Source organism: Eschrichtius robustus, chromosome 19, assembly GCF_028021215.1.
Source record: "Eschrichtius robustus isolate mEscRob2 chromosome 19, mEscRob2.pri, whole genome shotgun sequence".
NCBI classification, from domain to species: Eukaryota; Metazoa; Chordata; class Mammalia; order Artiodactyla; family Eschrichtiidae; genus Eschrichtius; species Eschrichtius robustus.
In genome coordinates this window covers 18260619-18283286 of record NC_090842.1, presented here as the reverse complement: position 1 = coordinate 18283286, position 22668 = coordinate 18260619, and the positions used below count along the sequence as shown (strand labels likewise).

The window sequence follows — 22668 nt, the reverse complement described above, 5'->3', positions numbered from 1 at the left end:
TATTTATGTGTATGTCACTTTCTCTTTTGTTGTACAACTCCCAAGGTCGAATACTGAGCCTCAGCTGGCATCCCGCTGGTACCCACATTGCAGCTGGCTCCATAGACTACATTAGTGTGTTTGATGTCAAATCAGGTGACTGTTTTTCTCAGTTCATTTGGGGTGTGGGTCTTGTTTGTCAGAGTCACATTTCTGGGTTTCCAGAAGCTTGTGACCTTATGCTTTCATGAACCTTCTGAGATGCCACCATGAATTTCACTTCTTTGTTGGATTACTACTGCTGCTTTTAGGGGAATCTTGGTTCTTCAATGGAATACAGTATTTTTCATCATAAGAATTCACTCTAAAATTTGCCCTCAACCGGTGAGACATTTACTATGAGCAATCAGTAGAATACCTATTTATATATACCAATTCTTTGTAAAAGTGGGTGTCTGTATTTAAGGAACGTAAGATCTTGGTAACATAGTTGGTGAGACTTGAGATCAGAAAGATAGAGAACAACGTGCTTCCTCTGTCCTTGGCCTAGAGAATTGGCTGATGGATTCCTTCAGTGAGGAGACTGACTTCAACTTGTTAGGTGGCTGTGTCTGTACTCCCCACTAAGATGAGAGGAAACACAGGGCAGGCATGTCGCCTTTTTCTTTTTCCTTAGTGCTTGAGCAAGTTTTTTATTATCAGTTATATATGCATATAGTCAAAGAATTCCTTAAGTCTTGTTACAAAAAAGCAGCAGTCCCCCTATATCCCTTCTCCCACTCCTCAAAGGCAGCCACCTGCAACTCTTAGCTAATTCTTTTGGTATTTATCTTTATGCTATACATAGTACGCTTAAAATGCTTTATTTTATTTTTTTCAGTTTTAGCCCATTATTTATTGACTTCCACTATTTAACCCTCTTTCTCTGCCCTTTGCCACATGTAGCAATATTTCCTCCTGATCCTCCCAGTATGGTTGTGTTCTAACTTTGTTCAGATTAGCAGTTGATGTTTTTATTTTTAGACTATATAGATACAACTTGCATAGTAAATTTCTTTTCCTTTCCTGTATGCTTTTTGTTAATGCTGAGTGTCTGTCTCTGTCTCTCTTGTGTGTATGTGTGTGTGTGATTGAGATATATATATATATATATATATATATATATATATATATATATATATATATATATCTCACTAATTCATCTCCACATTCTTCCAGTTGTATGATTTAGGCTCAGCTACATCTGGGTTTTTTTCCTGTTTTTTGTTTGTTGGTTTGTTTGTTTTGGCCACGCTGCGCAGCTTGCGGGATCTTAGTTCCCCCACCAGGAATTGAACCTGGGCCCCTGCAGTGAAAGCGCCAAGTCCTAACCACTGGATCGCCAGGGAATTCCCACATCTGGTTTTCTTTCTATCACTTTTATCTCCTTGAAGGATTCTCTCCCAGAGCCTTCTGCCCTGCTCCAGCTTAGTGGAGCCAGTTTCTGGGCCTACTGCACAACTCTGAGATCTTGAACTCTGGTTTTTCAACCATTCTGGAGATCCCCTTTGCTTTTTTCTCCAGTAGAGTTCCCTGTTGCCAAGTCATTCACTTTCTTAGTTTATCGCTTTGTTTGATGGATCCTGAGAAAGGGTTTCTGAGAAAGAATTCTAGGTTGGAAATTATTTTTCCATAGAATTTTGAAGCCGTGGTTCCATTGTCGTCCAGCTTCTAGTATTGTTATGGACTCTGATGCCTTTCTGAGGGTAGATCCTTTATGTGGGTTTTTGTGGTTGGTTTTTTCTGGGAGCTTTTAAGATCTTCCCTTTATCTTTACTGTTCTGAAATGTAATAATTATGTTTCTTGTTGTGTGGATCTGTTAACATCAATTGTATTGGACAACTTGGTAGGTTCCTTTAATCCAAAAACCCATGTTTTTCATTTCTGAGGAAAATTCTTATAATTATTTTGTAAAGGAGTTTCTCTCCATTTTCTCCTTTCTGGAATTTTATTACTGGAATGTTGGCTCTTCTAATTTTCTTTCTTTCTTTTTTTCTTTTTCCCCCTTGTTATTTTTCATCTCTAATTTCTTACTCTGCTTCCTGGGAGAGTTTGTCATTTTTATCTTTCAGTCCTTTTATTGAGGTTCTCATTTCTGCCATTCATTTCCAGAGTTCTTTTTTGTTTCCTGAATGTTCTTTTTTACAACATTCTCTTTTTGTCTCATTATACAGTATACTAACTCTTCTCCAAGACTATTCATGGTAATATTTGTGAAGTGTTCTTCGCCCTGGCTTTTTCCCACCTTGTTGTTTATTTTTTTCTGGTCGTATGTTGGGCCTCTGCCTTTCACCTTGAGGCTTTCCTCCCGTGTCTGGAGGTTCCTCTCATCACCGCACGAGTGGCGCTGATCACATCTGAGCTTCGTTGAGGAGTGGTCTGGCTGGACTGTTAGTTTGGGGATGCTCTCAAGACAGGCTCTTTAGATCTTTTCTCTTGTGCTGGTCATATTTCTCAGAAATGTTTTTTGTTCTCCTGCCTGGTGATAACAAGCCCAGCCATCAGCATTCTAAGAAGAAAGCTGGTGCTCTCAATACAGAGTTATAACATTTCACTTAATCTGTGTTCCGTGCGTCACCTCTGTTTCCAGACTATCTGGAGTCACCAGTTGCTGAGTCTTCTGAGGATTCCATGGTATAAATCAGGTGGTTTCTTGGCTTTTCCTACTGCTGATTTGGACTAAGTTTTAGGGTTCTGCTAAGTCGGTTACTACTCCGTGTCTGCTTTCCAGTTCCCCAAATTTTGGCACTATTGTCTTCTCTCCCTTTCTCATGGGGATTTGGAAGGGAGCAGAGTGTAATGTGTGTGTGCAGTTGGCTGCTTTTCAGTGAAGCCTCAAATGTCTCGTTTCCATTTCACCTCCGCACCAAAAATTCCTTTTGTCTGCACCCCCCCCACCGCTGCCCTTCTTCTTCAGGGAACCATTTTGGTGTTCCAATACTGAGTTCACCATAACCACTATTTACTGGCTCTCTGTGGTCTGTGCTCAGGCAGCTGACTTACCAGATGCCTACCACAGGCAGCTTCTGAAGACTGAGGAGAAATAAGTGCCATTCACATGCAGGCTTTGCTTTCTTTTTCAGGGAGCGCTATTCATAAGATGCTTGTGGATAGGCAGTATATGGGTGTGTCTAAGCGGAAGTGTATCATATGGGGCGTGGCCTTCCTGTCCGATGGCACCGTCATAAGCGTGGACTCTGCTGGGAAGGTGCAGTTCTGGGACTCAGCTACCGGGACGCTTGTGAAGAATCATCTCATCGCAAATGCTGACGTGCAGTCCATTGCCATATCTGATGTGAGTATAGTCCCTTTTTGAGCAGTTCCTGTACACCCTGGGGCATGAGTAGAGAAGGTCGTGTCAGTGGTGTGCCACAGACACTGTTCCCTAATCCTGAATGTTGTAGTGGAGGAAGATTGAGTTTAGGACGATGCATCTGAAAACCCACACAATTTTCCTGACCACTTATTCTCCAACAGTTAGTTAGAGAATATTCTCTAAACGATTAGTTAGCAGAGAGGTTTTCTTCAGACACTCCCTGTCCCCAGTTAACCCCGTCTGATTGTAGATAGGGCACAAGTACTCTAGAAGAATCTTGAGAAGTGCTATTTCCTCTCTCTGCCTGACTGCTCTGCTTCCTATCCTGGAACATTAGAAGGTAATTTTATAGTGATTTCAAAAATACTGATTTTTCTCCTATTTGTATAGGAGTTAAAGCAGATTTGTTTGAACATGTGTGCCTCTTGCCATCTTGTAACATGAATTCTTAATCAGAAACCTTTGGATATTTTAGCAGTGAGGCACAGGAAGTGATTTTGAGGTTTTTTGGGGTTTTTTTTAATGTTTATTGGAGTATAGTTGATTTACAATGTTGTGTTAATTTCTGCTGTACAGCAAAGTGAATCAGTTATACATACACATATATCCATTCTTTTTTAGATTCTTTTCCCATATAAGTCATTACAGAGTGTTGAGTAGAGTTCCCTATGCTATACACTAGGTCCTTATTAGTTATCTGTTTTATATATCGTAGTGTGTTTACGTCAATCCCAATCTCCCAATTTATCATCCCCACCCCCGCTTCTCTCCCCACCCCGTAACCATAAATTTGTTTTCTACATCTGCGACTTTGTTTCTGTTTTGTAAATAAGTTCATTTGTACCATTTTTTTAGATTCCACATGTAAGCGATATTATATGATATTTGTCTCTCTGTCTGAGCTTTGAGGTTTGTTGACTAGATCTGTTATCTTTACGTAATTAGTTTGAGTGTTATTTTCTTACTTAAGTGTTTCTAGTGTAGAGATCACTCCTGCTTGCTTTTCTTGCCTGTAGAATGTTCCTATCCCATTTCCACAGTTTTTCCATGAGAACAATTTGTTAGTGCTAAAGCCCTATAAAACATGTAGATGTCACATATAAACTATAATTGAAGTCAAGGTTTAAATGAGTGGGAGGAATTCTCCTTTTAAAATAGAGTTTTGATCCAAAGTGGTTGTAATTATTAGACAGTAAGACTTAATTATTAAATTTAGTACTATTTAAAGTGTAATTATTGAAGGATTATGCACCTGTTCAAAGACCAAAGAAGATGTATATTTATTACTATGGAACAATTTCCAGGATATATTGGTAAGGGGAAAAAGCAGAACAGTATTACAGTGTATAATATAGTATATAATAGTGTATTAAGGAAAGGTAGAGCAGATTTATATATTAGATATTTATATATGAGATATTCTAGGACTTCCCTGGCGGTCCAGTGGTTAAGACTCAGCGCTTCCATTGCAGGGGACGTGGGTTCAATCCCTGGTCAAGGAACTAAGATCCTGCATGCTGCGCGGCATGGCTAAAAAAAAAGAGAAAAGAAAAGAAACATATTCTATGTGTATACAGTTTTGCTAGTATATACATAGAATATCTTTGGAAATATTGAAAATGCAAATAATGACAGTTTCTGGAAGAAAGTTTTTGGGGGGTAGGTGGAAGACAGGTGTAACTTGTACTGTGTACCACTTTATACTGTCTGATCTTCTACCTTGTGCCTATATTACTCTATTGCATTGTCTTTTTTTTTTTTTTTAATTTATTTATTTATTTTTGGCTGTGTTGGGTCTTCGTTTCTGTGCGAGGGCTTTCTCCAGTTGCGGCAAGCGGGGGCCACTCTTCATCGCGGTGCGTGGGCCTCTCACTATCGCGGCCTCTCTTGTTGCGGAGCACAGGCTCCAGACGTGCAGGCTCAGTAGTTGTGGCTCACGGGCCTAGTTGCTCCGCGGCATGTGGGATCTTCCCAGACCAGGGCTCGAACCCGTTTCCCTGCATTGGCAGGCAGATTCTCAACCACTGCGCCACCAGGGAAGCCCATCTATTGCATTAAGTCTTAGATACAAATGATTGTAACATGTCATAATTTTGTTATCATGGGAAAGAAGAAATACTTTTATCAAACTATGAAGAGTGGTTTTTTAAATGTAAAATTCATATTTTATAAGCACGTAATATAAGCTTTTATAATATAAACTGACACAATGCTTTTTTAAACATAAAATTTATATTTTACTTATTGAAGAGCTTCTTGAGACTTAAACAGAAATTTTTTGTTATATCACTCTTACGCGTATATAAAAAGGAAAGTATGTGTGAAATAAAATGATTAGGGTATTCCTAGAACTTCTTCACGTTCAGAGTTGGACTCTGAATCACTTGAACTCAGTTATTGGGGTCCATGTTTCTCACACATGCCTCCCAGCCATCCACAGTGTTGGTAGAAGATGCTCCAATATAGTCCCAAGATTTTCTTTTAGGCTTTTGACAACCGTTCTGCAAGTTGTTTTTGTTTTGTTTTGTTTTGTTTTATTATTATTTGGCTGCATCGGGTCTTAGTTGCTGCGTGTGGGATCTTCGTCATGGCCTGCGGGATCTTTCCTTGTGGCGCGTGGGATCTTTCCTTGCAGCACACAGGCTCTTCATTGTGGCGTGCAGGCTTCTCTAGTTGTGGTGCGGGCTTCTCTCTAGTTGTGGCGCGTGGGCTCTGTTGCCCCGTGGCATGTGAGATCTTAGTTCCCCAACCAGGGATCAAACCACATCCCCTGCATTGGAAGGTGGATTCGTAACCACTGGACCACGAGGGAAATCCGTATTCTGCAAGTTTTGATGTTCATTCTTTATCTGAAGATGTCACATAACACAGGTTAACAGATATATTTTGATTTCAGAGATGTTAAGATGTGGGAAAATGTGTGCCTGAGAATCAAGGGATTGTGGTACTTTTTTTTTTTCAATTGAAACATGCAATTGTACAAATTCCAGTCCTCAAAAATGCTTATCACAAACTCTGGAGTTGGGCAGACTTGGGTTTGAATCCCAGTCATACCACTTAATAGCTACGTGTCTTCCTTGGGCAAGTTGCTTCTTTCTAAGTCTCAGTTTCTTCCTCTGTGAGAATAAGGAAGTTAGTAATACATGCTGCATGGCGTCTGAGGAAAGATTAAATGGGTTGTGCTTGTAAAGTGCTAAGTAGAGTGTCTGGCACAGCGAGTGTGCTATTGCCATTTTCACATCTCTTTTGACACCAGTCCTAATTTCAAGGCTTTTCTCCATACTCTCTTGCCAGAACAGATGGTTATATTTAGATTTCTTTTCAGTGGTTTCTCATTGACTAAAGAGTGAATTGTGGCAAACACCCAGTCCTTTGATCTTCTTAGAAGCCTTTCACCTCCATCAAGTAGGCAAGTACTGATTCCTGCAGGGAGTTGTAGGGAAAATTTGCCTTCATTTAGAGGTCAGTCCTGAGATTTTTTGTTCCGTGTGAAGCAGTCACTCTTTGATTAAGTTAGTGTGTGTGTGCGCGCGTGCGTGCACTTGTGCGCCCCCCCCCACCCAGGTCTGGTTTTCCCTTGCTTCATTCCTGTTGCACCCCAAGAGAGCCCTTTTCTTTTGTTTGCTTTTCAGTTCTTTTATGATTCCACCTCAGGGAAAGAGAATGTGGAGTGATAGGCCTCCCTTCCCAGTTCTTCTCTGTAGGTAGTACTTTGAGCAAACAGCCACTTGAACTGTTTAGTGGAGGTGATGGAGAGAGTGTGTGAATTCCTAAGCAGCTCAGTATTTCCACTTTTGCCTTAGGCTAATGGTTTTCAAATAGTATCCTTAGAGGAGGTGAGGGAGAGGCCTGTGCCCGGACCAGAGGCTTTGGCGGCAGATACACGTCTGTAAACTGACAGACAGGTAAACTCTTGAAATTCCAGTTTCCTTATCTGTGTAAAGGGCTATTAAATGATGATGGGGGGGGAAAAGGGTAACATCATAACTCATCCAAACATGAAATGGAAGTATGTCAGAGATTTTCTGTAACTCATTAACTAATGAGGGAACCAGTAAGTTACAAGCAGTTCTAAGGGAGAAATCAAAGAACACAGTTATGTAAGGCCATCAGGAAGGCTGAAATGATTTACAAATTGTTGCAGGACTCAGTGTCCACAGGACAATCATCAGCTGCATTCTACCAAGCAAAATTCTTTTGCATCTCTATGCAAGAGAATGTTTTGCATCACTCTCAGTGTTTTTACAATTTATGGAGTTGTAAAGTAGCTCTAGGACAATCAAAGGGCTCACCAGATAAGGACACCAGTACTTGTTATGCTCATTTCAGTCTTTTATAGTTTCTCCTGATAGGACAGATGATACTTAACCTTGCAGGTTATTGAAGGATTAGAGATGATATGACATACAACGTTCCTAGCACAGTCAGTGTGTAGTTGATGGCAGCTACATGCTCACATGTGTTCAGACATCTCACTTTTCTTGACTGGCTCACCTACTCTTTACACTGTTTGATTGGTTAACTACTGATCTAGGTTTCTGATTTTTCTCACTACCCTATCAAGCCTCCTGTTTTGTTTTCTTACTCAAAGTTATGTGCATTTTTAAAAACGAGTTAAAATGAAAATGGTTTTGAGATTATAGAGGAATTTTAAAAAGTAGCTGTAGACACAGTAAGACCTTTTAAAACTAACAGAAATCCTCGTGCTCAACATGCTGACAAGAGAGAGCCTTAAACTGGGGACCAGGGAACCTGCATCTTTGTGATATTGATCAGGCCACTTCCCCTCCTCAGCCCACCCTCTCTTCATCTCTAAGAAGAGGACAGTGAATTTTAGGGTTTTCTAAGCTTCAGTCTTTTGACTGCCAGTTTTGTGACCCCTCCCCTTTCCCCAATATTGTTGCTATTCTAATGAGGTCTGGTTTGCATTATATGAAAGCACGCTAACAGTTTGAAGTACTTACTGTTAATTTTGTCAGTAGGGGGCGCTTTGTTACCTATGCGCGAACTTGCTCCCCTGATGGAATTGTTAGCTTCTGGAGGAAAAAGACCCCTGCAACCTCCCTTCCAATTCTGGGCATAGGTTTTCCCCCTAAGCTGCCCAGACAGAAAACCTCGGGGAATATTTTTAAAACTGGGCCCTGTTTTGCTCAAATGTACCTCCCTAATGATTTACTTTCTCAGCAAGAAGACAGTTTCGTGGTGGGCACAGCCGAGGGGACAGTGTTCCATTTTCAGCTGGTCTCTGTGACTTCCAACAGCAGTGAGAAGCGGTGGGTGCGGACAAAGCCATTTCAGCATCACACTCACGACGTGCGAGCCGTGGCCCACAGCCCCATAGCGCTGATATCTGGAGGTGGGTTTCAGTCTTGGCCGGGGCTGCTTCATTACTCTGCCCAGCTCTGGTTATTTTCATGTGGGACTTTTTCTAATTCCGATATTTTTTCTCCTCTCCCTCCCGCTCCAGGCACAGACACCCACTTAGTCATTCGTCCTCTCATGGAGAAGGTGGAGGTAAAGAATTATGATGCTGCTCTCCGAAAAATCACTTTTCCCCATGTAAGTATCATCCTCTAATGCCCACCACGCCCTCATCTCCCGGTCTGCCTGTCCCGTAAGGCAGCACAGCTCACTCTTCTTGGGCAGATCTGTTGGCCTTCTGTAGTTACCTTCTTCTTCTTTCTTCCTTCTCTTTCTAAGGCAAGCCTCTGGCAAAGATATTTACAGGGGCCAAGCGATTTACAGCAGCATTCCTAGTTCAATTTCTGGGGAAATCATTCCCTTTTCCCAGTAGGTGTGGTTTATGGGGATTTTGTTTGTTTGTTTGTTTGTTTTTAATTTTTTTAAATAAATTTATTTATTTTATTTATTTTTGGCTGCATTGGGTCTTCGTTGCTGCGCACAGGCTTTCTCTAGTTGTGGCGAGCAGGGGCTACTCTTTGTTGCGGTGCACGGGCTTATCATTGTGGCGGCTTCTCTTGTTGCAGAGCACGGGCTCCAGGTGCGCGGGCTTCAGTAGTTGTGGCACGTGGGCTCAGTAGTTGTGGCTCATGGGCTCTAGAGCACAGGCTCAGTAGTTGTGGCGCATGGGCTTAGTTGCTCCGCGGCATGTGGAATCTTCCCGGACCAGGGCTCGAACCCGTGTCCCCTGCGTTGGCAGGCGGATTCTCAACCACGGTACCACCAGGGAAGCCCAAGGCTGGACTTTTTATTATTGTGGGTGGGAGCAGGAGAATCCAGGCTTCCAGTGTTCCTTCTAGGTAAATCAGTCATCTTTCCAGGCTAGAAACTCTTCTTCCCACTACCTGCTTCTACATTCCATTCAACCAGTAAACCTTACTGTGTCTACCTCCTCGTTCTCTCTTTTTTTTTTTTTTAATGAGGTTAGACCTCTTTTTTTTTTTTTTTTTTAAATTAATTTATTTATTTATGGCTGTGTTGGGTCCTCGTTTCTGTGCGAGGGCTTTCTCTAGTTGCGGCAAGCGGGGGCCACTCTTCATCGCAGTGCGCGGGCCTCTCACTATTGCGGCCTCTGTTGTTGCGGAGCACAGGCTCCAGACGCGCAGGCTCAGTAATTGTGGCTCACGGGCCCAGTTGCTCCGTGGCATGTGGGATCTTCCCAGACCAGGGCTCGAACCCGTGTCCCCTGCATTGGCAGGCAGATTCTCAACCACTGCGCCACCAGGGAAGCCCCCTCGTTCTCTCTTGAATCTAGCCATTTCTCTTTGTCTACACTGCCATTAGCCTAGTTTGGGTCAGTGTCTTTTCTCTGGATTTCTTTACAGTAGTTTGTTAACAATCTCCTTTTATTTAGATTTGTGTCATTCCAGCCTGTTCTCCATTGATCCGTTCAAAAAGCAACTTTGTTCATCCCTCCATGCTTAAATGCCTTTGTTGGTCCTTGTTGTCCTCAGCGTAAAGACCTAATTCCTTAGCATGGCTTATGAAACCTGTCTTGACCCAGAGAAGACAGCCTCTTCCCTCACCTCTGCTCTCACGCACTTGCAGTACCCCCACCCCCATCTGCACTCAGTCTGGCAGTTCTGAAAGACTCCTTTTTATTCCCTCTAACGCTGTCTTCCCTTTGAGCTATTTCCCGTGCCATCCCTCTGCTTGGAACGTCCTGCCCTACGTTCTTCGCCTGAGTACTCTTTACCAGTGAGCCTCGTCTGGGCGCCTGTCTTTACTGCCATGAGGCCTTTCTACTTTTTTTCATTACGTACTGTGCTTAGCCATGTTAAAATTCTTTGCACATTTAATGTAATTGCCTGTTTAATTTTATGTCAACCCTTTAAACTATAAGGTTGAGAGCAGTAGCTAGGTTTTTATTTACCACTATGTTTTTAGATCCTAGGACAGTGCCTGGCGAATGGTAATACTTAGGAAATATTTATCAAGTAAATGGATTTTAACGGTAAAAAGTGTTCTGAGATGTTGCTGCTGTATCCAGTACTGAGGCAATAGATGACTCCGGCTTATTTATGTCTTTTTGATTCTTGGATACAGCGACGTCTCGTTTCCTGTGCAAAAAAGAAGCAGCTTCTCCTCTTCCAGTTTGCTCATCACTTGGAACTTTGGCGACTGGGATCCACAGTTGCAACAGGTAAGATGGGAGAAAGTTTTTTTCCAATAAGAAAACTGGAGATAGAAGCCAGAAATGGCAGTTGAAATTCTGCTTGTGGAAAAATGGAAGTAGATTTGTCTGTGTCCGTTTGAGCTTATGGTTTCCCACCCACTAGATAGAGCAGAGGAGTTCCTCAGAGTGTTAAAATTGTTAGCAGGACACTGAATCATCAGTGAAAAGTTTCCAGTTCGGTATGGTGCACTGCAGGATATAGTGGTGCTGAGGGTAGTGGAATCAAAGTTCTCCCTGGCTAGACTGGGATCAAAACAGGCTGTTGAAAAATGACACGTTTTAATGTGGGGTCGTGATGGGCCTGCAGGAAAAAGAAGGTTGTGCGGATCATACCAGGGTGACAGCCTCATGGCCTTAAGTATGACATACCTGTTTGGGTCCTGTTGTTTTATAGTAGGTTAGAGGCTTTTGCTTTAGGCTCCAAAATGAACAAATGAAGTTGAAGTCGAGGCCACACAAACTTCACTTCCATCCAGCTGCATGCCTGGCTGTGGGGAGCGGCTTCAGAGAAATAGTGGTGTGCCCTAGGCTGTATCCAGGGCACCCAAGTAGACGCTAAGGAAGTGCTCGCTGCTTTCCTCTTCGTATACATACCTCCAGAAAACTGTAAGCTTACTACGTCAGACATTTTTCTGATTTCCCAGTGGTAGAGATTTCTTTCTACCCAGGAATGACTTTTTAGAAGAAAAAATGTGTGAATAACCTTTCTTTGGGAAGAAAAATATCAGGGATATTTCTTGTTCCAGGAAAGAATGGGGATACCCTTCCACTCTCTAAAAATGCAGATCACTTACTTCACCTCAAGACAAAGGTAAAGAAATTTAACTGTGTGTTCAGACTCTGAAATCCAGAACATTTTTCTCATTCTGAATTTTGAGGGTTTCTTAGTTGACATCATAAACTGTTTCAAATCTAAAATTATTTGAATGAAGTACTGTCAAAAGAGCTGGGTTTCCTATGATTGTAAGTCAGGCATTCAGAATTTATTGGATGAATGAATACAAGAAATTCGTTTTTCTTCTTTTGGTATTATTATGAAAATAACATGCATAGTTTTTAAAAATTCAAATAATGCGAAAGAGTATGCAATGAAAAATGAACCTCCTTCTTAACCGCCCCCCCCCCCAGAGATGATCACTGCCAGTGGTTTCTTATATATTCTTTCAGAAAAAATTTTCACCCATGCGTGCATGTGTATACATCCTTTCTTTCTACAATAATGGGACTATACTATACAAACAGCTTTGTGTCTTCCTTTTTAAAAATCTTTATTTTAATTGCACAAATATTTGTGAATACAGTCTTACTATGAAGAATTCAAACAATATTGATAATTTATATCCTTGCCCAGCTCTTTAATACTAGTCCCCTCTCCTGCAATAATTACTGTTAATTGATTAGCTGTATACCCTTCTAGATCTTTTTCTGTGTGTGAGAATACGTATGTGTGTATATATACGTACTTACATACACTCAGATGTTTTTTGAGTTTTTATTTTATTTATTTATTTATTTTTATTTTGCTGTGTTGGGTCTTCGTTTCTATGCGAGGGCTTTCTCTAGTTGTGGCAAGCGGGGGCCACTCTTCATCGCGGTGCATGGGCCTTTCACTGTCGCGGCCTCTCTTGTTGTGGGGCACAGGCTCCAGATGCGCAGGCTCAGTAGTTGTGGCTCACGGGCCTAGTTACTCCGCGGCATGTGGGATCTTCCCAGACCAGGGCTCGAACCCGTGTCCCCTGCATTGGCAGGCGGATTCTCAACCACTGCACCACCAGGGAAGCCCTGAGTTTTTTGAATTACATAAATGTTACACTAAACTTTTCCAGTGTAACGCAAATTTTTTCACTTAATATCTCTTACAGGTCTTTAAAGCAGGTTGTCATGGACCAAAACAGAAAATCAGTCCCCAAGTCACTGGGCCTCCAAAGCTTCACTGCATTAAATGCCTCCCCGCTCAGGTTTCTAAAGTTAGGGTTTATTATGAAGCTACCCATGAAGTATGCGAAGGGCTGAGATAAACTCATAGGATTCAGAGACCTCTGTTCTGGGTTTTGGAAATCAAAGCCACACCACTTAGATGTTCTACCTTTGAAATAATCATAGTGACACATAGCATATGAGTGTCAGGATTATGTGTCGGTATTTGTGGATACATTCAGAGTGGCAGGAGCTTGAGGATTCATGCTATAGTGAACCTTGTATGAAGTTTTACTTGACTATTCATCCTGCTTCCTAACGTTACCAGGGTCCTGAGAACATTATCTGCAGCTGTATCTCCCCATGTGGAAGTTGGATAGCCTATTCTACAGCTTCTCGGTTTTTTCTCTATCGTTTGAATTATGAACATGACAACATAAACCTCCAAAGGGTAAGTGATAACCCCAAGTCGGGTTGAATAAGAAGAAACCTTATAAGTGGGCGATTTTTGTGTGAAGTGGAAACATCCTGGATTTGAATCCTTGTTCAGTGAAAAGCTATTTGGAGAAACCTGTTATAAAACAGTCTCCTATTGCCATTTAAAATTATGTTTTTGGAGGATAGGGAAATGCCAGAAAGTGGCAGTAAAGGTTAGGCTTTTGAGGAGATGACAAGGGGGGTGGATAGGTTACAGTAGGCACGTCTGTGTTCCAGGCCCTTGGTTGATTGGCTTCCTTGGAGACAGGAAGCATTCATATGATTTAAGCCTGACTGTGATTATTTTTGATGGGCTCTGGGTCTAACTTCTCTCTCTCTCTCTGATTTTTTGTTACTGGTTCCCCCAAGGTTTCCAAAATGCCAGCGTTCCTTCGCTCTGCCCTTCAGATTTTGTTTTCTGAGGATTCAGCGAAGCTCTTTGTGGCATCAAATCAAGGGTCTCTGCATGTCATTCGGCTGCTGGAGGGAAGCTTCAAGCACCTGCATACTTTTCAGCCTCAGTCAGGTGAGAAGTTGGTAATTGGCCATGGGAGAGAGTTGTCAGTCTCGATGTTTCTTTTTTTCCGTTTAAACCTCAGTTGTTGGGGGTTCACTAATGCTCTTCTCTGCCCTACAAAAATTACACTTTCATTCACATGTTTGCGATTTAAAGTAGAAGGAGATACCTGGCAAGTGAAAACGCTCAATGAAATCTGAAGTGTTGCTCACACCTACTCTTTTCTCACTGGGTTTTTGATTCCTTATTTGGGGCCAGAGAAGTTTCATCACTCTTCTTGGAGTTCTGTTAGCAGAGCAAGAAGAAAGTTAAATCATCTGTAATCCTGACACCCAGAAATAACTACCATTATTATTTTATATATTTCCAGTAGGTGCTGGTTATGTAGGTTATTTTATGGACATGTTAATCTTTTTGGTTGTTTGTTTTTATAATGATGAGCTTATACATACAGTTTCATTACCTGTCCTAATGCTTATGACCACTTTTCCATATGTTTTGAGAACATGAGTATGCATGAATGAGTGACTGTGTATAGATAACTAGTGATGAGTTAACTACTAAGGACTTAGTACCCAGTACTTCCCATGGGCCTTTTTCCTTCTCCCTTTTTCTGGCTTGTAGTGACTTCACTGTTATTTAGACTCCATCAGCCTGGAAAATCAACTTTTTAAAATCAACTTAAACTCTCACTGTTCATAAGCTGCCCCAGAAGCAAACAGGAAAAGAAACATACAAATTAGGAGTCAGATGAAGTAAACTGACAGTATTTATTGAGTACCTGTATATGGTTTTATTATGAAACTTATATTCTTAACCTTGCATGTAGCACTCCTTTAAAATTGGGCTCTGCATTATGTATATAACTTTATTTCTTCCTCCTATCTCATCTCACTTCCCCTTCTAGTCAGGCTGGTTTCTTCACAGCCCGCAAACCTATGTATTCCTGTCCTTGTCACTTAGGTCACGCTGTTCTCCATCCTTTTCTACCCACCTCGCTCATCCTTTAGCATCTGGTTTATGTCTAGTTATAAAGATTTTTCATTGTTTGGGGTTGTTACATGCAGCACTTACTTTGGCATATAGCATCACTGTCTGATTTTTATCCCACATGGGTCTTCATGATGCCAGATTGGTTTAAAATTCTTTAATGACAAAGATGGCTCATATGTGCCCATGCTCCCTTAGTGCTAAATATACAGCTAGTAAATTAAAGATATGCCTCGGGACTTCCCTGGTGGTGCAGTGGTTAAGAATCCACCTGCCAATGCAGGGGACACAGGTTCGATCCCTGGTCCAGGAAGATCCCACATGCCGCGGAGCAACTAGGCCCGTGCACCACAACTACTGAGCCTGCACTCTAGAGCCTGCAAGCCACAACTACTGAAGCCCACGCACCTAGAGCCCGTGCTCTGCAACAAGAGAAGCCACCGCAATGAGAAGCCCGCACACCACAACGAAGAGTAGCCCCTGCTCGCCACAACTAGAGAAAGCCCATGCACACAGCAACCAAGACCCAACACAGCCAAAAAAAAAAAAAAGGTTATGCCTCAAGCCTATCTGCTGTTTGTAACTTTGTATAAAAAACATCTGATAGGAAAGGAGTTTGAAACAATTAAGGTATAGATTTTGGTGGTAGCTCTTACCCTGATTCTCCATTCTCATGGTAGTTCTGAGCAGGTGCTGCTTTCTGGTTTATCTCTCTGGCTCCTCTTTCCATGAAGGATGGCTAATTAAATTAAAATAGTAGACAGTGTAGCATCTAGAACTTATCTGCAAAACCATCTAGAAATTGTCGTATGAGTAATTTAAAACCGAGGCTCTTGCTGGCTTTCGCCATCATTTTTAGGTCAGGGCTGGCTGGCTGTGGACGCTGAATTCAGAGGCTTAACTACTGTTTTGTCCTCACAGGGACAGTGGAGTCCATGTGTCTTTTGGCAGTCAGTCCAGATGGAAATTGGCTAGCTGCATCAGGTACCAGTGCTGGAGTCCATGTGTACAACGTGAAACAACTAAAGGTGAGCATGAGGTTTAGTAGCAGAAAACAGGAGGAAGTTAGCTCTGCAGTTATGAGACTTAAGGCACATTGATATGACCCGGAAAATTGCTGGAATTTTTTTTAACCAAAAATTTTTCCTGTTTTACTTGTTTGGAACCCAAAAGCTATAATCTAACGTTAAAATCAGTCAATGGGAACAGTGAAACCACTCATGCACAGAAATTTGAAATTAAGGATTTATGAGTAATGAATCTACATCCAGATTATGTCTGTATTTTGAGGAGGAAAATTCTGATTTACCCAGATGAATAGATGCAGATAGTAACAATTTCCTTTAATAGCTTGCCTTGTAATCTCAAGGTATTTTAAAATTAAAACAGAAATAGGAATAGCAGGAAAACATTTTTCACTAATTAGTGATGATATTGCCATTCACAGATTGAATCACTGATGTTCCCTTACAAGTTGTCATCGTCATCTGAAAGTCAAATAAGAACTACGAAAAACTTACAATAAGCATTAAAAGTTTAGAGAACGATATCAAACTGCAGCATTTAATGGGTTTGCCTGTTACTGCATGACTTAATCTTTACTGCACTGTGGCAAAAGCCTGTACTGCTCTTTGAGCCTTGCCTGGCATTTAAAGGTGGTCCTGTGTACTAGTGCACATGCCTTGTGATTGGACATAAATTTCCATGCCTAGGCATTTATTTCTTTTAAATCCAGTGTAGAGCTGTAGATTCCCTGTTCAATGACATGTTTATGAGCAATTCATACAAATGTAGAGACAGCAGGGAAAGCTTTTTTCTGAGGTTCTCTGTGAATGCTGTTAGTTTTGTTGACAGTTAAACTTGCATTTTTTAAAAAATGCAATTAAAGTTTATTGTTTGGGGAAATGGCTGACGTTTACGGAACTTCCATAGAATAGAACTTTTTGAGTTCCAAGGAGCATTATTTTAAAACTACTGACCTAGACCATCCAGTCTTTCCTGAGGGAAGGAATCCTATTTTAGTTTTCTGTTTCTGTTATTTGTTCCCAGCTTCACTGCACAGTGCCTGCTTACAATTTCCCTGTGACTGCTCTGGCCATCGCCCCCAATACCAACAACCTTGTCATTGCTCATTCTGACCAGCAGGTAAGAGATCCCAGTGCTTTCTAATTCCCTCCAAATGGACAGTAACTTGGAAGCTGAGATAACGACAATTTTGGAGGAGCTTTTCTTTGATAGTACTGGACAATATAAAGGTAGTTTTCTCTTATGTGTAGTAAAGCTTCCATGTATGGCCTGGGCACATCATAGGCCAGTAACATTCATTGGCTTGATGGGGCACAATGGAATGGTGAAATACTGAGATTCTAGAATAAAGAGGTATGAGAAGGAGGAAGAATTTTCAAGGGCTCGTTTTACTGATTGTTTTTAGGCTAGCGATGAAATGGACTCAGGTGTTAGAGTGGATATGGGAGAACAATGAAATTTCAGAAAGGAAGTGTAAACAAACTATCCTCTTTAAAATCGCATCAAAAAAATAAAGTACTTAGGAATACGACTCACCAAGGCTTATATGCTGAGAACTATAAGACATTAATAAAGGAAATTGCAGATGATTCAAAGAAATGGAAAGCTATCCCCTGCTCTTGGATTGGAAGAATTAATATTGTTAAAATGGCCATACTACCCAAAGCAATCTATAGATTTAATGTGATCCCTATCAAATTACCTGTGACATTTTTCACAGAACTAGAACAAATAATCCTAAAATTTATATGGAATCTTAAAAGACCCAGAATCGGGGCTTCCCTGGTGGTGCAGTGGTTGAGAATCTGCCTGCCAGTGCAGGGGACATGGGTTCGATCCCTGGTCCGGGAAGATCCCACGTGCTGCAGAGCAACTAAGCCCGTGTGCCACAACTGCTGAGCCTGCGTGCCACAACTACTGAAGCCCGCTCGTCTAGAGCCCATGCTCCGCAATGAGAAGCCCCCTCAATGAGAAGCCTGCGCACTGCAACGAAGAGTAGCCCCCGTTCGCCGCAACTAGAGAAAGCCTGTGCACAGCAGCAAAGACCCAACACAGCCAACAATAAGTAAAATAAATAAATTTATTTTTAAAAAATAAATAAAAATTAAAAAAATAAAAGACCCAGAATTGCCAAAGCAAGCCTGAGGAAAAAGAACAAAGCAGGAGGCATAACCCTCCCAGACTTCAGACAATACTACAAAGCTACAGTAATCAAAACAGCATGGTATTGGCACAAAAACAGACATATGGATCAATGGAACAGACTAGAGAGCCCAGAAATAAACCTACACACCTATGGTCAGTTAATCTTCAACAAAGGAGGCAAGAATATACAATGGGCAAAATTAGTTCTTTGTCTGCCACTTTTCCAAACCAAGTTGTAAGGAGAATATAATTGTAAGAAGATCTTTAATCTGAGCTACAGAATATATTATGTATGAACTTATCAATACTTATATATCCTCATCTGTAAAATGGGCTTGATAATACCTTCCTCACCGAGCTATTGGAAAGATTAAATGTGATCCAAGAAGCACATTTAAATAGACCACTAGGCAGATGATGCTTGCTACTTTGATTAGCAGTTTTTACACTCACACATGCACACACATACACGTTATATCCAGAAAATGAAATCTCTCATTTAAGTTCTTCTGTCATTAAAACTAGCGAGAAATTTTTTGGTACCTGTTTAATTAGCAGAGATTGAGTTAATAATACACAGTGCGGCTAGGGAAACAGCACTTCATATATTGCATAAATTAGTATGACCGCTTTAGAGGACATTTTGGAGATATCTAAAAAAAAACTTAAATCCACATAATCTTTGATTCAGAAGTTCCAATTCTAGAAGTTCTTCCCATAGGTATATGCTTTTAGTTGTGCAAAAAAACATTGATTCAGAGATAATCATTATAGCTTTATGTGTAGTAGCCAAAGATTGCAAATACCTGAATGCTCATTAAGCAGACTAGGTAAATAAATCCTGGTACATCCAAGAAGTGAGTAGATTATTACATGTTCTTCAAAAGGGGCATGAGTGATGTGTGTATACATTGATGTGGGTCAGTCTCCATGGTATAATGCTAATGAAAAATGCAACATACAGAATAATGTGTACTGTATGCATAAAATATCTCTGAAAAGATATAAACAAGAAACAGGCTGCTTTTGTCTTGGGGAAAAGAGATATTACGATTGCAGGTGGTTTTTCTCTATAAACCTTTCTGTGCTGTTTGAATTGTTTATTCTGTAATTTACCTTAAAATTTTTTTATTTAAAAAAAAAATAGTGAAAATGCATATGGCTGAATATGATACAGTCAAGGTTTGTATAGATTATTTTCTGGTTCAGGCTGACCCTTCTTTGGTCTTTCTGGGTACCTGCCTGCACTTGCTCTGTGTCATATCCTTCCTCAGGTATTTGAGTACAGCATTCCAGACAAACAGTATACACAATGGAGCCGGACCATCCAGAAGCAGGGGTTTCATCATCTTTGGCTCCAAAGGGATACTCCCATCACACATATCAGTTTTCATCCCAAGAGACCAATGCACATCCTTCTCCATGATGCGTACATGTTCTGCATCATCGACAAGTCGTTGGTGAGTTCTTCACCACTACCACCTGTGCTCTCGCTGGTTCTACTTTACTTAGGAATCTTTCCATTCTAAAAGCAAAGGAGGACAATAAATTACAGGAAGGAGAATCAGAATAAAGGTTGCTAGTACATTCTTTGGAGGAGAGGAGCTTTTGTTTTGCAGATTTCCTCATTTTCCTACCCAGTCTCATGAGGCTCCCAGGGAAGGGGCCGCCCCTTGTGTACTAGTTTTTGCTGATTTGACTATTTCTCTGCTTTGCCTCTCAGCACATAAACTTAAGTAGGAAAGAGATTAGGTCCGTATTCGGAAAGTGACCATAATCAGGGAATACCATTGGTTTGGCTGAATCACTTCCGCCTTTGCACCCTGGGATGACTGACATGATTTCATTAAAGGAGATACAGGCTGGGGTTTTGACCACTTGTGCCCCTTGGCTGAATATACTGAAACACTATCTGCAGGCTTGAGGGGTTGGTCTTAGTGTTTTGAAAAATGACCAGTTAGGAAAATTCCATTCTTCAAGGCTGTGATTTAGGTGGGATGTGAGCATTCTTTTCCGTTCTAGAGTCCAGCCTCTGCCAGCTGCAGTTTTGATTCACCCCAAATTTCGTGTTTTTTTCTGGGCAGGCAGTTTCTTTCCTAGGAGCAGTGTGAGCTGTGGCCATGCCTATAATACACTTTGGGCTTAGATTACAGCCAATACAGTGTTTTGGTGTATCTGTGAAGGTGGGCGTAGGAGGAACACAGGGAAAGCAGCAGATGGCTCTAAAGGAGGTGTGCATGGTGATGTGTCACTGGAACTCATCTCATGGGCCCTCCGTCCTCTGGGTGTGGGAAGCAGAGCTGGCTGACAAGTGCCTCCTGTGAGATGAGTGATACAGGAAGGGCCCCTCCCATTCGTTTGCCTCTTTATAACTCAGCCTAGATCAGCCCATATTTTTCCCCAAGCGTTGGTGATAAGTCCATCACTTCCTCATGCAGGGCAGAGCTATTTCCCAAGGAAGTCAGAGAGAAAATATCACTTGCTTGGCTAGAGGCCGTCTCTCGAGGTGTCAGTGACATCAGTGGGGCTGGTTTGTGTTGCATTTTTGCCTGCGGAGAAGTTCAGCCACTTGGCCAGTCTATGACCTGGTTGGGGGAGAGTCTAGAAAGCAGAGCCTTCGTGGACTGAGCTCCTACACATGCCAGTTTGTTTGTCTCACAAAGTGTTACTGACGAGATTGGCCAGAAGCCCCGGCTGGGCCCTTCAATCTTGCTGGCGTAGAGTACCAAGCTCTCTTTGCCACACACCCCCACCACGTACAGCAGAGCCGCAGGAGTGGCTCCAGCTTTCTTCCTGAAGTAAGAAGAGTCAGGGAGGTAGTAAGTGTATAACATGACAGAAGATTGTGTTCCCCAAAAAAATCACTATTGTCCTTTGTTCTGTAGAGACCCAATAAAAAAAATAATGATTTAAACAACACATTTTTGTCTTTTTAGCCTCTTCCAAATGACAAAACCTTACTCTACAATCCACTGCCTCCCACAAATGAATCAGATATCATCAGGAGGCGCACAGCTCATGCCTTTAAAATTTCTAAGAAATATAAGGTAATACATTTTGTGTTACGTTCTGGGTGGTTGGTTCCTTGTGATATTATCAAAATGTAATAAGTCCCACAATAGACAAGAGTGCCTTCATTTTACATGCAGAGAACCTGGTTTTGGGAAACCAGTGACCTTTCTGAGACTGTCTGTCCCTTAGGTTTGTAGTTCATTGTTCTCACCTCAGTAGATTAGAGGCAGGCACATCATCCTTCACCAAAATGAAATACATGGGTAGTGAGAAATGATGGTGGAGCTCAGTTGGGGTCTTTGTGTTAAAGCTGGCTTTTAAATTTGACTTCCAGTGGAGAATGTTCCACAAGATAAATTTCGAGCAAATGGAAGTCATTGAATTTATTAGATGTTCCTTTCTGGGCTTGGCTTTTCACTGTACTAGAACAGATATCCATTGAGCTTATGATACTACAGCTATTTGTGCCAACTCACAAGTTCCATATTCATGCTTCTCAGATCAGGGTTCCTTGGGCACCCTGGAACATTTTCTTGGGGGGGGGGTGTTGTAAATTATTCAAGTAAGATTAACTTCTTGATGCATTTGTAACTTGCCATTTGTCAAGAATTTAGGCTCCAAACCCCTCTGTTAACATTGATTCCGAAGAAATTAGAGAATCGCAGATTTTCCATACAGAGAAACATGAAAAATCTTGCTGAAATCTTAAATGATGGAATTCAATTTTAAAAGCTCCCAACTTTTCCAGTCTTTTAAGTCCTATGGCAGGAAGGATTGTCAGAGATTTATACCCCTCCAGCCTGAACGAGTCTAACCTTTTAGCTCTAGTTAGTCTATTCAGGACTAGCCCCGGAACCTAACTCCTGGTGTAATCATTACCATCTCTCTACAGCCTCTACTCTTCATGGATCTTTTGGATGAAAGAACACTAGTGGCAGTAGAACGGCCTCTGGATGACATCATTGCTCAGCTGCCACCACCCATCAAAAAGAAGAAATTTGGGACCTAAAACAGGGCACTGTCTGTGTCCTTTCTTGAATTGTCTAACCTGTTTTCACAAATCATGATAATAAAACAAAGTTATTCTTTAGGACTAGTCATTATGAATGTTATTTTCTAAAATGCTGGACAGGAATTTCCCTTCATTGACTGAAACCAAACAGAAACTCCAAGGTATATTGTAGTTGAGATAGTGTTCCAATTAGCTACAAAGTCATCCAACTTGTTTAGGTCCTGTTTGTTCTTTAGACCACACTCTCAGGGGAAAAAGGCAATAGTTACCTTCTATTCCCTAACACATGCTTGAGGCTTCAGAGAGCTGATGACCTTCATTGTCTGCCAGCCTCCAGCCTGCAGCCTGTGCAAAGTCATGGGGACTTGCCTCAAGTTGCCTTTGAGGACAGGGAAACTATGCTTGCTTATTCAAGATAGCCTAACTACTGACAGCGATAATCAGCCTTATGTTTCAAGAAAGAATATTAACTGTAGTGCTCCATCTGAAAAGTAGATGCCCTTGGCCTTTGGTAGAGCTAATAATTTTATTTGAAAGGAAAAATCAGGTTTTGGGATATCAGCCCCAGTAACCATCTTTTTATGTTCTATGCCAGTTCTAA

The 22668-nt window shown here is 41.4% G+C and overlaps 1 protein-coding gene across 2 annotated transcripts in view; it reads left to right on the top strand.

The window, feature by feature from the left end:
* The window catches only part of UTP4 (UTP4 small subunit processome component), a 32647-nt gene extending 10502 nt beyond the window's left edge, over positions 1-22145 (top strand). For both annotated transcript variants that reach the window (XM_068528753.1, XM_068528752.1), the window contains exons 5-17: positions 46-135; positions 3103-3314; positions 8520-8691; positions 8803-8894; positions 10842-10938; positions 11718-11782; positions 13217-13339; positions 13735-13891; positions 15794-15900; positions 16922-17017; positions 19318-19503; positions 20980-21090; positions 21948-22145. In XM_068528753.1, coding sequence (XP_068384854.1) covers positions 46-135; positions 3103-3314; positions 8520-8691; positions 8803-8894; positions 10842-10938; positions 11718-11782; positions 13217-13339; positions 13735-13891; positions 15794-15900; positions 16922-17017; positions 19318-19503; positions 20980-21090; positions 21948-22064 — 1625 coding nt within the window. In that variant the 3' untranslated portion in view covers positions 22065-22145. The remainder of the gene's footprint in view (positions 1-45; positions 136-3102; positions 3315-8519; positions 8692-8802; positions 8895-10841; positions 10939-11717; positions 11783-13216; positions 13340-13734; positions 13892-15793; positions 15901-16921; positions 17018-19317; positions 19504-20979; positions 21091-21947) is intronic.
* The last annotated feature ends 523 nt before the right edge of the window (positions 22146-22668 follow it).